We start from the raw sequence: 14,283 nt of genomic DNA on the forward strand, positions 1-14,283 counted from the left end.
ATCTGGACGAAGTCAGTAGCGTATGTAGGAGTCTTGAAATGAAGGGGGTGGGGGTCTGGGGAGAGGGTGCTGATGAGGAGCGCGAATGTCACGTTTTGGGGCTCGATGATCAGGTGTGGGCGCTAGCTCGCAAAATAATTAATTTTGTCGCCGAGATATTAAGCATTATCGTATTAATTTGCCAAAAGCTCACTTGGAGGGAATTAGCATTAAAAGTGCAGATGGATAGATCATGGAGGTATACGGTACCTGTGTGGTTAATATTTGGCTATTGTCTTGCTTCATAAGCACTCTTTGTCTAATTAATCGTCTTGAATTACGGTAGTTCAATCATTTTACGTATATGTCTAACATTTCAGATAAAAAAAATTAACGGACCTGGGGGAACAGTCGAACGTATCAGGCCCTTTTCATGGGTACTGATCTGCCGAAACCACAACAGAAGCTAAAGAATTGTCTGCAATATCAAGTTTTATGTGACAAAAAGGTTGATATGCCCATATTTAGGCGTGAAATGACATCATTATGCCCATATATGGGCACATCGCATAAATTTGTCACATAAAAGTTGATGGTGCGGACAGAGCTTAAAACGATCTTACAGATTTCTTAATGGATTAATGATTTTACTAAATGTTTGTTAGAATACGGCATCTCCGGTGAAGGTGGGGCGGGAAAATGTTTGATAAGGAAGCACGCCAGTTAAGTACGGTACGGTAAGTGTTTGAACTGGGGATACCTAGGGGTCCATAAGGCAAAGCTCATTGTAGCACCAGTAAAGTATGATCAGTTTGATAGGTTTAATGGATTTCAGAATAAACCTATAAGTAAAACTTAGTTGTTGATTAAGAATACCTTTATAGGCCTAACAACGAAAGTTTCGGTAATGATACTGATGATAATGTTTATAATGTTAATACAATAATGATAATAATAGTAAAAGATTGCAATAGGGCTGGTTATATTATTCATTCACTCTCCGTTGATTACTTAATCTCATCCTTAAGCAAAAGAATGGAATATCAAAGGTTCCATTATCAGGAACAAACGGAATTTAGAATACTTGTTCAAGCACGTATTGGTTAAATGTACTGGTTTGCAAATAAGCTTTCATTTTGAAGTTAAAGCATAAATATTTAATTAGATATATGATATGTATTAACATGCATAATTTCCTTATGTCAACAAATTAATATTATTGGATTATAGTAGACATAATGGGCAAGTATTACGTCTTGAGGTGGCAGCTTTGTAAGGGCGATCGATACAACAAAATAATCAAATGTAAGACAGCATGAGAAAATGCCTATAATGAGTGTAAACGCGGCGATTTGAAAGAAAAAAAAAACTACATAAAACTACTCCAAGTGCCTTGGACTTACATATTATACTTCTTTAACATTTACCAAGGAGAATTACCAATTAGAGAAAATCAAGTCCAACGGCTTAGTTTCTTAACTGTACCCGATCGATCATAGGTCCTCTTTGATTTTGTTTAGAGGCATGACATTTTTTTAGCCAGTGTTCTTTCTATGACCAAAATCGACGCATACGTCATCGAACCGGTGGCATCACAACCTCTTCAGGCTTTTGCGTGAGTTACACTTGGTGTTTACACATAGTAAATGCAATAGGTACGATTCAGTTACACAGTAGTAAAAGTTTACTGTATATAATTAACCAAATACCCGCGACCAATCTTAAGTAATTGTTAATTAATAAATCTCTATAACATGCAGATGATATGCATTATAATAATGTGTGTTCACATTGTCTCGGCTATCCATTAGCTGTGAGCTGTTGAAATGCGTTTATTGTTGTTACTGTAAGAAACGGAATGAAAACGCATGCAGTGTTCTTAGCCAAAGAAAATAACATATAATACATCTTTCTAAAAGCCCAATTTTTTTTTAAATATTTGAATTGAGACTAAATATAATAAACTGTTTTATTTGTATAGACAAATCAAATGGTATTGAAAACGATGCACAAGCTAAGATATAACGTGATATGTTTTCCAATTGATAGCAAAACCTTCAGGGTAAATAATTGAAAGGTAGGCGGTGGGCTGATTTTATATTACTTTAATTAAGCCTAATGTATTTCCTAATGAGTGATGCTGCCTAATTTACGCGACTGAAAATCTAGACAACCCTGTAAAACACAAATTCATGTATTTATGATGTATAAACAATGCTCTTTAATGCGCATGTGTCAGTAACTGAGTTGACTATTTCTATAACAGCGATTTGTATAAAATGAGAAAAATGCAATTATAAAAAATAAACAAATACTGTATAAACAGTGTAAAATCTTCTATTAACATTTCAAACTGCAATAATTAAACATGCATACCTGTATGAAATAATATTAAATGAAGTGCACATTTATATCCCAATCAATCAATCAATCAATCAATCAATCAGCCAACCAATCAACCAATCAATCAATCAATCAATCAATCAATCAACTTTTATGTCTGACATATCCATATAACACATTTAAAGTATAAATTTAAACTGTGTGTATATACAAATCACTGAAAATCTCTGATAATGTTATGAACAATGCAATAGAAAATACCATTTAAAAACATAATTGAAGATTTAAATATTGAAGTGTCATAGTTGAATGCAATGAGGATGATGCTTAAATGTTGCTGTTTTTTGGTTGGACAACAACACCGTCCTAAATTTGGCTAGAAATAAATCAAGGGCATTGGTACTAGAAGGTGAGTATTTTCTTTCTCCCACCATTAGCTTATTGTTAATCTTATTAGTATTACCACCGTCGAGGCAGTAATGTACCAGTATTCACCCCTGTCTGTCTGTTTGCAAGATTATACAAAAACGAGGAATGGATCATCATAAAATTTAGTGGAACAGTAAATAATACTCTAAGAAAGAGATTATTCACTTTTGGGAAGGAAAGTTAAAAGGACAAGGCAAGGTTACGGAAAATCCGACTTTTTTCCCTTGAACTTACCTTCGAGCATAAAAAAATATAATGGAATCACCCATACACGGTGTGTGTATTGTTTGGTATCAATGCATAAGGCAGAGATATGCACTCATGGAGTGACTGTTCTAGTTTTATCATATACTCATAATTATCATCATCATCTAAAATATTAATATAGAGGGCGAGGAATTCTTCCAATTCATTTGGACAGTGTTATATTTACAGTATTATGAAATCTTTTTTAGGTTTTCAAAGAAATACAGACACTGGTAAATCACTCTACACATTTCGTCTGTAGGTGGAAAATCCAACTTCATTAGTACCTCCTCTAACGGCACAAAAGACTTGACGTAATAACCTCTCTTATCAAGGTGAAGTCGAGATACATTTGATCATCCTTATCAAACTATTTGACTGTACATAATATTAAATGAAGTGCACATTTATGTCCCAATCAATCAATCAATCAATCAGCCAACCAATCAACCAATCAATCAATCAATCAATCAACTTTTATGTCTGACATATCCATATAACACATTTAAAGTATAAATTTAAACTGTGTGTATATACAAATCACTGAAAATCTCTGATAATTTTATTAACAATGCAATAGAAAATACCATTTAAAAACATAATTGAAGATTTAAATATTGAAGTGTCATAGTTGAATGCAATGAGGATGATGGAATCACCCATACACGGTGTGTGTATTGTTTGGTATCAATGCATAAGGCAGAGATATGCACTCATGGAGTGACTGTTCTAGTTTTATCATATACTCATAATTATCATCATCATCTAAAATATTAATATAGAGGGCGAGGAATTCTTCCAATTCATTTGGACAGTGTTATATTTACAGTATTATGAAATCTTTTTTAGGTTTTCAAAGAAATACAGACACTGGTAAATCACTCTACACATTTCGTCTGTAGGTGGAAAATCCAACTTCATTAGTACCTCCTCTAACGGCACAAAAGACTTGACGTAATAACCTCTCTTATCAAGGTGAAGTCGAGATACATTTGATCATCCTTATCAAACTATTTGACTGTACTTTGAGCCAATTTCACAGCCCAAAGCATTTGATGCTTTTACGACCATAGGTAAGAACATATTACTTCATTCACTAGCAATAGTATAGCATTTAGGTATAAAAATATTGTGCTAGATATTAATAACATATATATATATGTATATATATATATATATATATATATATATATATACAGTAGGCCCATATATATATACATATTTATTTATTTATGGAATGAAAATATTATCATTGGTAATGCATCATTACACTTACTACATTATAAACAAAGGGTAACTGCTAGCTAGGGGCGAATTTGTAGGAAGGTAAGTTACAGACGAGTTTGCCTGGAGGAAAGTCAACCTTATGCGAGTTTTAAAAATTAGTATGTTTTGGTACGATTTTGTATGAAGGAATATGTTGAATTGGAGGAAGCTAGATTAAGTGAGGCAGAGGCGAGTTGCCTGGTTACCTTTTATAAATTGTAGTCCCTTTGTCTGCGTCATAAAAGTGGAAAAATAACAGTAGCGTTATTATCTTCACTGAACGACAACAATTCCCTATACCAATCACAAAGCTTGTGCGTATTACACTCCACATTAAATGCAATATAGGCCCATTTCATCACTTTCATAGCCTTTTTTATTATAGATGTTACACGGCTCATATTTCATTATTTGTTATCTGAATCAAAGCTATAAACGTGTCTTAAAGCTAAGCATACAGTTGGTGGTGTCAGTACCATTAGTGAATGTTTGATCAGACTTATATGTTTAAAAATCTGCCACACTTTTAAATTAAAAAAAAAATAACTGTTGTAAGTTAATATTATAGTCACGATGTGGCTATGATCATGATTGATGTGATGTCATCATGACCATATTTAGGTATTTCACATGTTTTGCTCAAATAAAATTTGATATTCTGGACAGGGCTTAAAGCTCACATGTCCATACTATCAGATTATGTGACAAATATGTGTGATATGCCCATATTTGGGTATAATATGACATCATCATGTCCATATATGAGAACATCACACACACCTGCCACATAAAATTTGATAGTGGACATAGCTTTATAAAGTAAAGTATTTGTCTAATATTTAACATCGTGGGTGCTTACTTTGCTCAAAAATAACTGAAGCCGGGTGACACAATAATAGTATTATGCCAATAGTATCTAATAGCCCGTTTATATTACCTTTACCTTATAGCCGCACTGGAGTTAGAGGCACATCTACCGTCCGCTCTAGTGTTTTTGAATTTTTTGATGTGTTATTACACGTTCATGTTACTTTAAGAGCCCCGGTTGGCCGATTTACGTCCCATGGTCCTGGTAAAAAATACTGATTCATATATAGTTGGACCTTAAGCCAATAGGAACTCGCAGGTGTTACGTCACTGTCCTGGGGTCCTAATAAAACCCACAAAAGATTCTCGGATTTGATGATCATTTTTTTGGGGATTTCGCGGTGCTTTTATGCCATTTTGAAATGCCTACACTGATGAGTTTCCACACTTTCACCAGTCCAGATCATCGCGATATTACTGTCAACTTATGACATGGTTTACATTTATACAGTGGCGGCGTGAGCAGGGGCAAGGGAGGCTTAAGCGCCCACCGGACAGGTCAAGTCCCCTAGCCGGACAGAGCTCGTCGGGAAGTCAGATCATAGGAAATATATAAATAGGCCCACACCAAGCCAACACGTCTGTCGCACAATCTGACAGTGCCATTCCGACCATCCACAGGTTCTTTTCTTTTAAAAAATCTCATTTGAGAGAGGGAATTCCCTCTCAAACCCTTTTCCCAGCTCAGGCCTAAGAGCTCAAATCCCCCGTCGGACAGCTTGCGCCCCACGCCCCAGAAAATATATTCTACCACTGCATATATATTGTTTAACAATAAAATGCATTTTTAATATTGTATAGTGATAAGGGGTTTTTACTAATGTTTGGTTGGTTACCTCTACTTCTATTCAACAAAATATGTGCAGCATCTGAACGAGGACAGTGGCGTATGTAGGAATCTTGAAATAGAGGGGGTGGGGAGAGGGTGCTGATGAGGAGCGCGAATGTCACGTTTGGGGCTCGATGATCAAATGTGGGCGCTAGCTCGCAAAATTATTTTTTTTAAGAGGGGAGGGGCGACTGGGTGGGAGCGCGAGTATTTCTTGGAGAGACGTGCGCCTCGATCCCCGCACCCACTCCCGCAGATACACACTTGACGAGGATGTGCAATGTGCGAGCGACTATTTACAATACGATGATTGTTTACAGGGTCTCGATGGCACCCTTTAACTGCTCTATAGTACTTCTGCTGTAGGCATATACAAATTATTATTGTAGTAGTTTAACATCTCATAATCATTATCAGGTTTATACAAATATTATTGGCCAGTCAACACAAATCTTGTGCCATGTTTACAAAGAGACTGTACAAATAATATTGTATCTCGTGTCTTGTGAAAATATTAATATTCGTTGTCTTAAAAGATAGCCCTAATACTCGATGGTGTCTTGTGCTTTGTTTCTACAGGCTAACAGAAATAAAAATGGTAGACTGTTCTGAGTTTGGGAAAGGTTTTGCTAAAACATTTTTATATACGTCAAGCATACTGGTTTTGGTAAGATTTGAATTTTCCATAATAATTCCGTGAACAAAAACAAGTAGAGTAAAACAAAATAATGAAAAAGAAAACAAAGTCAAGTAATATAAAAAGTAATTAAAAGGTAAAGTAAAATAAGTAGGCCCCCTAAAGTAAATTAAAGAAATGAAAAGATGACCCATTTTCGCGGGTAAATTCCAGACTAATTTAACGCATTATATACAAAAAATAATGATAATTTGGAGCCATAAAAAAAAGGTGAATACATTTCATTCACGTGAATACAAATTTATGTTGAGCAATTGTTATGACAGTCACAGTAGACTGCTATTTTACTGATGGCTTTAACCATGCTTTAACATAATTGCATACAGAATATATTGTTTTGTTATATATAAACCAGTGGTAGCACCAGGATTTTCCCGACAGACGTCGTCGCTCAAAATCTCTCGGAGGTGTTGCAGGGGGCAAAGCCTCAAGAAAAATATGACAATTTAGGGGTTTCAAAAGCTTGTTTAAGCGATTTTGGAGTCTAGTAATATGTTGAAAGTACATATACATTTTTTCTCTCCGACGAATTGTGGTTTTTCTCCCCGAACGCGGGGGGGGGGAGGGGAACTGTCCCCGACGGGAACCCTAGCCCCTCCCCCTGAACCTCTCGACCCCACCCCGCTGGCGCCACCCGTGATATAATAAGCTCAATAACTCAAATAGTTCGTAAGCTGGACCTCCAAAATAAATAGAAAATTCCAACTCATGGAACCTAATACGAACAAATGGTACTACAAAGAAAGATACCGGTACAGTATACTATATCAATAGGACTGTCTGCACACTCGTCTGTATACAGTTACACTCTCTCCATTGGCTTACCAATTAAGTAATGTTGCTTTCACCCTCTGGTCATTATAACCTTTCACCTCCTGTTAGACGATAGAGATACCTGTGAAACATTTCATTCATTGATGTAGACGTGAAATCGTGCTTGAGAACAACCTTTCACTTAACTAGCAAATCAATGATAAGTAAACAGTCGTCTTTGCAAAGAAAAAAAAAACGAATCAGATGTATTGACAAGTGACTTGTGATCAGGTTGTCCAGTTGCGCGCATAAATGGTTACTTACACATTTTGGACATCAATGATAATTATTTTCATAGCATGAGTATTCCAAGTGCGATTTAAAACAACACTTATCAACACGACGTCACTCTTATGTTCAGTCAACCATTCAGTTAACAAACTTTTTATGAATGTAACCTACTGTCCGGCGGTGAATTAAAGTGTATACAGTAAGTCCTATTTAGACACAGGTTCTGACATTTGTATTGCGTGCACACATACGGTACCACATCAGGTCGTAAACAAAATTACCAATTTGATTACTGGCTAATTGTAGAATTGGCTGATTTCATCCGAATTCCTGAACCATATACATATTGAAATCTCCCAAAATCACACCTTATGAATACGCTTGAATCGACTGTGTCATGAATCTTATGCCCTTGATAATTTCTGTGAAACAGGATACGACTCAAATTAATGATATTTATCACGATATAAAGGCAAACATAACAAACAATTGTGATTTAACACGCGTAGTAAACATTATACCACACGGGTATGTAAACGTTTATTTTCATGGCGTTGTTCCAGTTTGTTTTTTTATGATATTATTAAGATTTTGTTTTGTGTTTTGTTGTGTTGTCTCTTACGTTCCGTTGTATTTTATTGCTCTGCATTGCATTTGTTGATTATATCATATCACCTCATCATCGCATCTTATCTCAGTTTAGCTCCGTTGCTTAAACCATGGAGGAATATTTCCTCCATGCACCTTTTGTACACTGAATATATCGATGCTGCACTTTGGTTTCACTGAATAGGCCTACTACACTGTCTTTCTGATGAAACTTTAAACTTGTGAGCGTTTGACGATCCGTTGGGCTCGAGGGACTGCCTCCTGGTCTACTGCCCAATTCGATTCTACTGGAAAGACATTTTTGTACTATTATGATTTATCTATTTTTTCACACCGAAAGAAAATATAATGTAAGATATGCCCAGATCATTATATAGGCATGTCATATCATATCATATTAAGGTATATATTTTTTCATATCCTATCAACTCACGACATGCCGAGTGTAACGTAGATACCGCATCGTATATAGTATCGTTTCGTATCATATCATATAGGCCTATTATATTACTGGCGTGTCATATCGTCGCGTCCTCATTATTATCCTATTTATTTTATGTAGGCCTATCATTTCATGAACTGTACATTATATCGTATCATAATACATTACATAAATGATTAGATTTTCATATCATATTGCTGTCATTTTTTACTACGCCGACTACGCTGACAAAGATGAATTATTTTTAGTTAGTAGGTATAGGTACTCTTGGCTTGGGAATATGGCTCTATACAGTTTCGGATAATTTTTCGTACCTTCTTGATGAGAAGACCCTGTACGTGGTAGCCATCATGACGATCACCTTTAGCACAATGTCCATCCTTGCTGGCGTATACGGTTTCTATGGAAATACAAAGGAAAATAAATACATATTGCTGACGGTAAATTTGCTTTAAATTGATTGTTTTAAAGATTTTTTTTCGAGTGTGAATACGTTGTACATTACGAACCAGTTTCACAAATATTTTACACCCCACCACCCCTTTGAATTTGATTCCCCCTGTGTACGCAACGTTAACGAACGTAAACTGCAATTGCTTCACTATCTAAAAATCCCCTTTGCATGCAAAAAAAAAGTTTTTAGCTAAGGTTCGCATGAAGCGTCGAGCACCGAATGTAAAACGTGGTGCACTTGTCAATTGAAAAATCAAAATCATTGAATATACGGTAACTTTGTGAATAGAGTTAATACAAATAATCTAGGCTTGAATGTTGTGTCTGTCAAAAATGTTTTTGACATTTTCTTTTTCCAGTCTCATTAATGTTTTTCATGCTATAATGGTGTGATGGCTTGGTGGCTGAAGTTTTGATTGAAGTAGAAATGTAATCTCGATATTGTTTCTTGGAATTTCATCTGAACGTCATTCTGCGTGCTCTGTCTGGAGTCTGTCATCTGCTAACATTAACATGACGAATTATAATTTAAATTCGGATTTATTTTATTGGTCATATATATACATTCATACATGCATGCATGATGTTTCTACATGGGTACTTAGTAACAATCACGAGACAATATAAATATAATTTATGCTACAGTAGGCCTATACAATAAATAAATAAATACTGAGTTAAATAACAACAGAAAACCACATACACAATTTATCATTTGCCCGATGGAGAGCACTGGGAAGGAATGAGTTTCTGTGCTACTAAGTATAAATACTGTATTACGTCACTTTGTTAAGTTCACCGACAGAGGACGCTACATACTGTAGGCCCAATTAAGTCGTACTGGTCGAGTGTCTGTGCCAGTCTTTGATGTTATAATATTTGTTCATATTTTGGCTTATAAATGGAAATTGAAAGTCAGCTACTGTTAGCTCATTATTCAAAACCAGGCTCCGGAGGAAAAAATGATATGTTATACAACTGATTTTTCTAAGACAAAAAAGGCATATTTGACGAAAAACTCGAAGTTGTTTGATTGGATTTATTCGTGTGAACACCAAGGATTATCCACAAAAGTCTAGAAGAAGACTTATTTCCAGTGGGGTCCTTCTGGTGGTGATTGGTCAGTACACCGGAAGACAATCCCCTATTCCGAAGAGTGTACTGCGTTCTTTAACGTGAACATGGGCCACAAATGCACACGGGACCAACGGCTTTAAAAATATTTTAGACAAATTCATTGTAATCCTTGGTTGTAGTGTCTTTAATGCACAATGTTAAATCTTATCTTCCAACCATATAGCAGTAGGCCTATGAAAGGTCAATGTTGCCATAAGAATAATTAATGTTTCACTTGAACTGATTCTAGTTTTGTTAAATCTTTTAACCATTTCCGCACTGCAAACATAGGCCCTATTGGGAATATATGCGATCAAAATATATTTAAAAATGAAATGGACTCACGATTAACTCCCATTGAACTGAAGCCTTTGGACTAGATCTTCCTCGGTGTCTATGACTAACTCCCCACTGGAGTTTTGGATTCAACAGGTGACAATAGCACTGTTCAGTTTAATAAGCGTTCATCTAAATACAAAATTTTACATTTACATTAGGCCTATTTATTATTATAAAATTTTACATTTACATTATTTATTGTTTTGTCCTATTAACTAATTAATATCATCATTGCACTTAGCATCTGTCTTTATTTGCATTGTTTTTATTATGTTGCAGTACGCCATCGTGTTAGCAGTGATCATTTTTGCCGAGTTTACGGCTGGTATTATGGCACTGGTGTACCAAGACAAGGTATGAAGTTACCGTATGTCTATAGTACTATTATAGTCATCATAATCATATTTCATTGTCATCCTCAACAGCATTTATACAAACAAAATGTACGTGTCATCAAAATCTAAAAAATCAAGTTGTACAGCGTTTCATTATTTAAATCGACCTAAAACAGTAGCACAACACAGTGAGGTGGGAAAAAACAGCAATCTTCATCATCATAATCATTATCACCATTACCCGCAAAAACAAACTCTTATCATAATATTCACTAACGTTGTGAACGTTATGATTATGACGTTAAAACAGCGTTGCAGCGACCTTTTTTAGTTGTAATTTACATTATAAGTTCGAATTTCTGATTCTACAAAAACGTGTGAAAACCAAACTGTTTAATACAACGTTATTATAAAATTATTAGATGGGAAATCATTTTCACTCTCATCATCCATCATCATCGAAATAATCATAATTATTGTTAGGCCTATGCTTAAATCACCAAAATGCATCATTATTATTTCATCACTATCATGATAATCGTCATCATTATTATAACATTTGTATCATCCGCACATCATTATTATTATCTCGGTAATGAAGATGTAGCTCGATGGTTAAGATGCTTGCCTTCCAAAGCCAAGGTCCTGGGTTCAAGTCCTGTGACAGCACATGATATTTTTCTCATTACTAAAAGATATATTTAATCCCTAAGCCTCGTATTCAGACTGTTAAAACATCTCATTATTTCATTTATTTAAGAGGCCCCTGATCGACCGACCTTCTAGATATGATACGCTGGAAGGACGTCACCCTCTATATATGGTTTGAAATATATTATTATTATTATTATTATTATTATTATTATTATTATTATTATTATTATTATTATTATTATTATTATTATTATTATTATTATTATTATTATTATTATTATCACCACCATCAAGGCATATCATCATTACCATCAACATCATAAACGTTGTCGTCATCATTATTATCATCACAATTGTCATTTTCATTATGATCGTCTTCAAAACTCAGACGTTGTACGACACAGTCCGACGCGATTTGTTGACGCGTCCGATCTGTGCGAGTTAAACAGAGACGCGATGGTCTGCGTCGGAGACAGTCGCATCGAAAATTATATTAAACATGTTTAATATTCTCACGACGGCTTAAGAATGTATTCCGACGATGAATCGCGTGGGGCTGCGTCGTACGACTATGTCTGAATCGGCCTTTAGAAGGGTAAAAATAATGTGAGCTAAGCATTGACGTGAATACGTGGGTTACTATACTGTCTCTTCTATCTCATTCTTCTTTGCTCACGGGTATTTATGTTACGACTTATGTATCGATGCTTGGCCTTGCTCGATCAATAGCACCTTGTGTTTTTTTTAGGATCATCATTCATTGTTTTATACCTCTTTCTTACTCTCACCTTTCTTCCACCTTCGAATTATTAACTTTTCCATAGTTGTCTTTCTCCTTCATCATATATGTTTATGACCTAGTTTTTATCTATCCCAGGTTAACTATGAAACCAGCATATCAGAAAACAAAACAAAATAAAAGTGTACATGTTATCTTAAGATATTTTTAACATTTTATATTCAGTAATTCGAAACTTTTTATACCCACATTTGTTGCGTTGTATGTCAATATTGCCATGGATACAGATAGAGAAATATCTGCAGATAGTGAATGATGCAACATTAAATTTTGGATGTCCTTTTGAAAACGTTGTTATGCCTGTAACTCCATAGTCTAATTTATGTAGCCTATTATAACGTAATGTCTCCTTGAGTTTTGTATACTAGTCCTATTATTATATACACGGTGTACATACTTATTCCATATATTGTATGATGAGAATAATTCGGACCAGTCGAAGGAAAGATTGATCTTAACGCTAATAGTGTTCATGCTTTAGTTTTTTAATTGCAAGCTAATGGATGCCCAATAGTTTCTGATAATGAACTATAATACATGCGTTGTTGTTGGAAGTAGCAATTTCATCAAAACCTCCATTACCTTAACGATGTCCTTCGGGGCTTATGCAATTGAGTCGAATAGCCGACATCCACCTAAGAGCGTGTGGGCCGGGAGGCGTCTCTTATTTTCATTATAATATTATTAACTACGGTACGTAGAAAAAATGACAAATAAGGCCTATTGTTTACCGGTATTTTACGACAAAAAAAATCAAAACTGAGTGAAAATCCACATTATATTAGTCATCGTTATAGTTACATTTCTACTGATTATTCTTCGAATTGAGCACCAAAGTCATAATTCGATCAGAGGTAGGAAATTAGAGAAGGTGAAAACAGTCTACGGCCGATGAAACTTAACCTTCGAAAGAAAATGGCAGCTAATTTTTTTCCACTCTGAATGAAGATGTCGAGTTTAAAACACCTTCCCAATGGCAATAAAAAAAACGAAAAAAAAAAAAAATCAAACAAAAAACGAGACGTAACAGTAACAGTCTAATTTAGCGTTCGATGTATACGATTAGGCCTATGAAGCCGGTCTCATAAGTTGCGATTTTGCTTACGATAAGCTGCGCTATAGGCCTACACTAACGACTAACAAAATTTTACGATATATTACGCTTGCATATGACTGTCGATACATAATACCTCTCACACAGGACCCCGAGGCTCTGGGGCATGTCATTCTGCCCTGATCCTGCTACCTGTCAAACTGCAAATGAACTCATCCCTTGATAAATCCAAAAAATGAACAATAAAATCAAAACTTTAATTGCTTGATTCTTAATTTCTAGATTGAGTACAGTACGTTAGCTTATAATCAAATTTGGAACAATAAAATGTTTCTCACTAATTAAAATACGCAAAATAATTCGTTGATATTTTAATACTTTTTTTTGTAGACTTAAGAACAATCTATGGCTTATTAATCCAGAACGTATTTTGTGAACTGTATTTTTTTGTTCATCTTCCGCGCAAATTACAATTGATAACAATGTTTTTTCTATTGTGCCGTGGCGGATATATATATATATATATATATATATATATAGTGGCGGAGTGGAAATCGACTATTTTATCTGAAGAGTGCTGCACCATGTATGTGTAGCACGAAACTAAATAGTAATAAATATGTCTAATCAAAGCTGCTGTTGAACCTCTCATTTTTTGTGTTATATATATATACATATATATATATATATATATATATATTATAATAATAATAATAATAATAATAATAATAATAATGTCATTTTGTTAGGCGCACGTATCCATCCCTAGTAGGGGTGCTCGC

The 14,283-nt window shown here is 34.9% G+C and overlaps 1 protein-coding gene across 2 annotated transcripts in view; it reads left to right on the plus strand.

The window, feature by feature from the left end:
- Positions 1–4,038: 4,038 nt before the first annotated feature.
- Positions 4,039–14,283, plus strand: part of LOC117100409 (CD63 antigen-like) — a 14,185-nt gene continuing 3,940 nt past the window's right edge. Inside the window, exons 1-4 of one of the 2 annotated variants that reach the window (XM_033240085.1) lie at positions 4,039–4,070; positions 6,539–6,626; positions 9,000–9,191; positions 10,939–11,013. In XM_033240085.1, coding sequence (XP_033095976.1) covers positions 6,555–6,626; positions 9,000–9,191; positions 10,939–11,013 — 339 coding nt within the window. In that variant the 5' untranslated portion in view covers positions 4,039–4,070; positions 6,539–6,554. Of the gene's footprint in view, positions 4,071–6,538; positions 6,627–8,999; positions 9,192–10,938; positions 11,014–14,283 lie in introns of those variants that run through there. The other variant, XM_033240086.1, reaches the window with a different exon arrangement.

This window comes from Anneissia japonica, unplaced genomic scaffold, assembly GCF_011630105.1.
Source record: "Anneissia japonica isolate Jap-2015-1 unplaced genomic scaffold, ASM1163010v1 scaffold3338_len356548_cov189, whole genome shotgun sequence".
Taxonomy (NCBI): Eukaryota; Metazoa; Echinodermata; class Crinoidea; order Comatulida; family Comatulidae; genus Anneissia; species Anneissia japonica.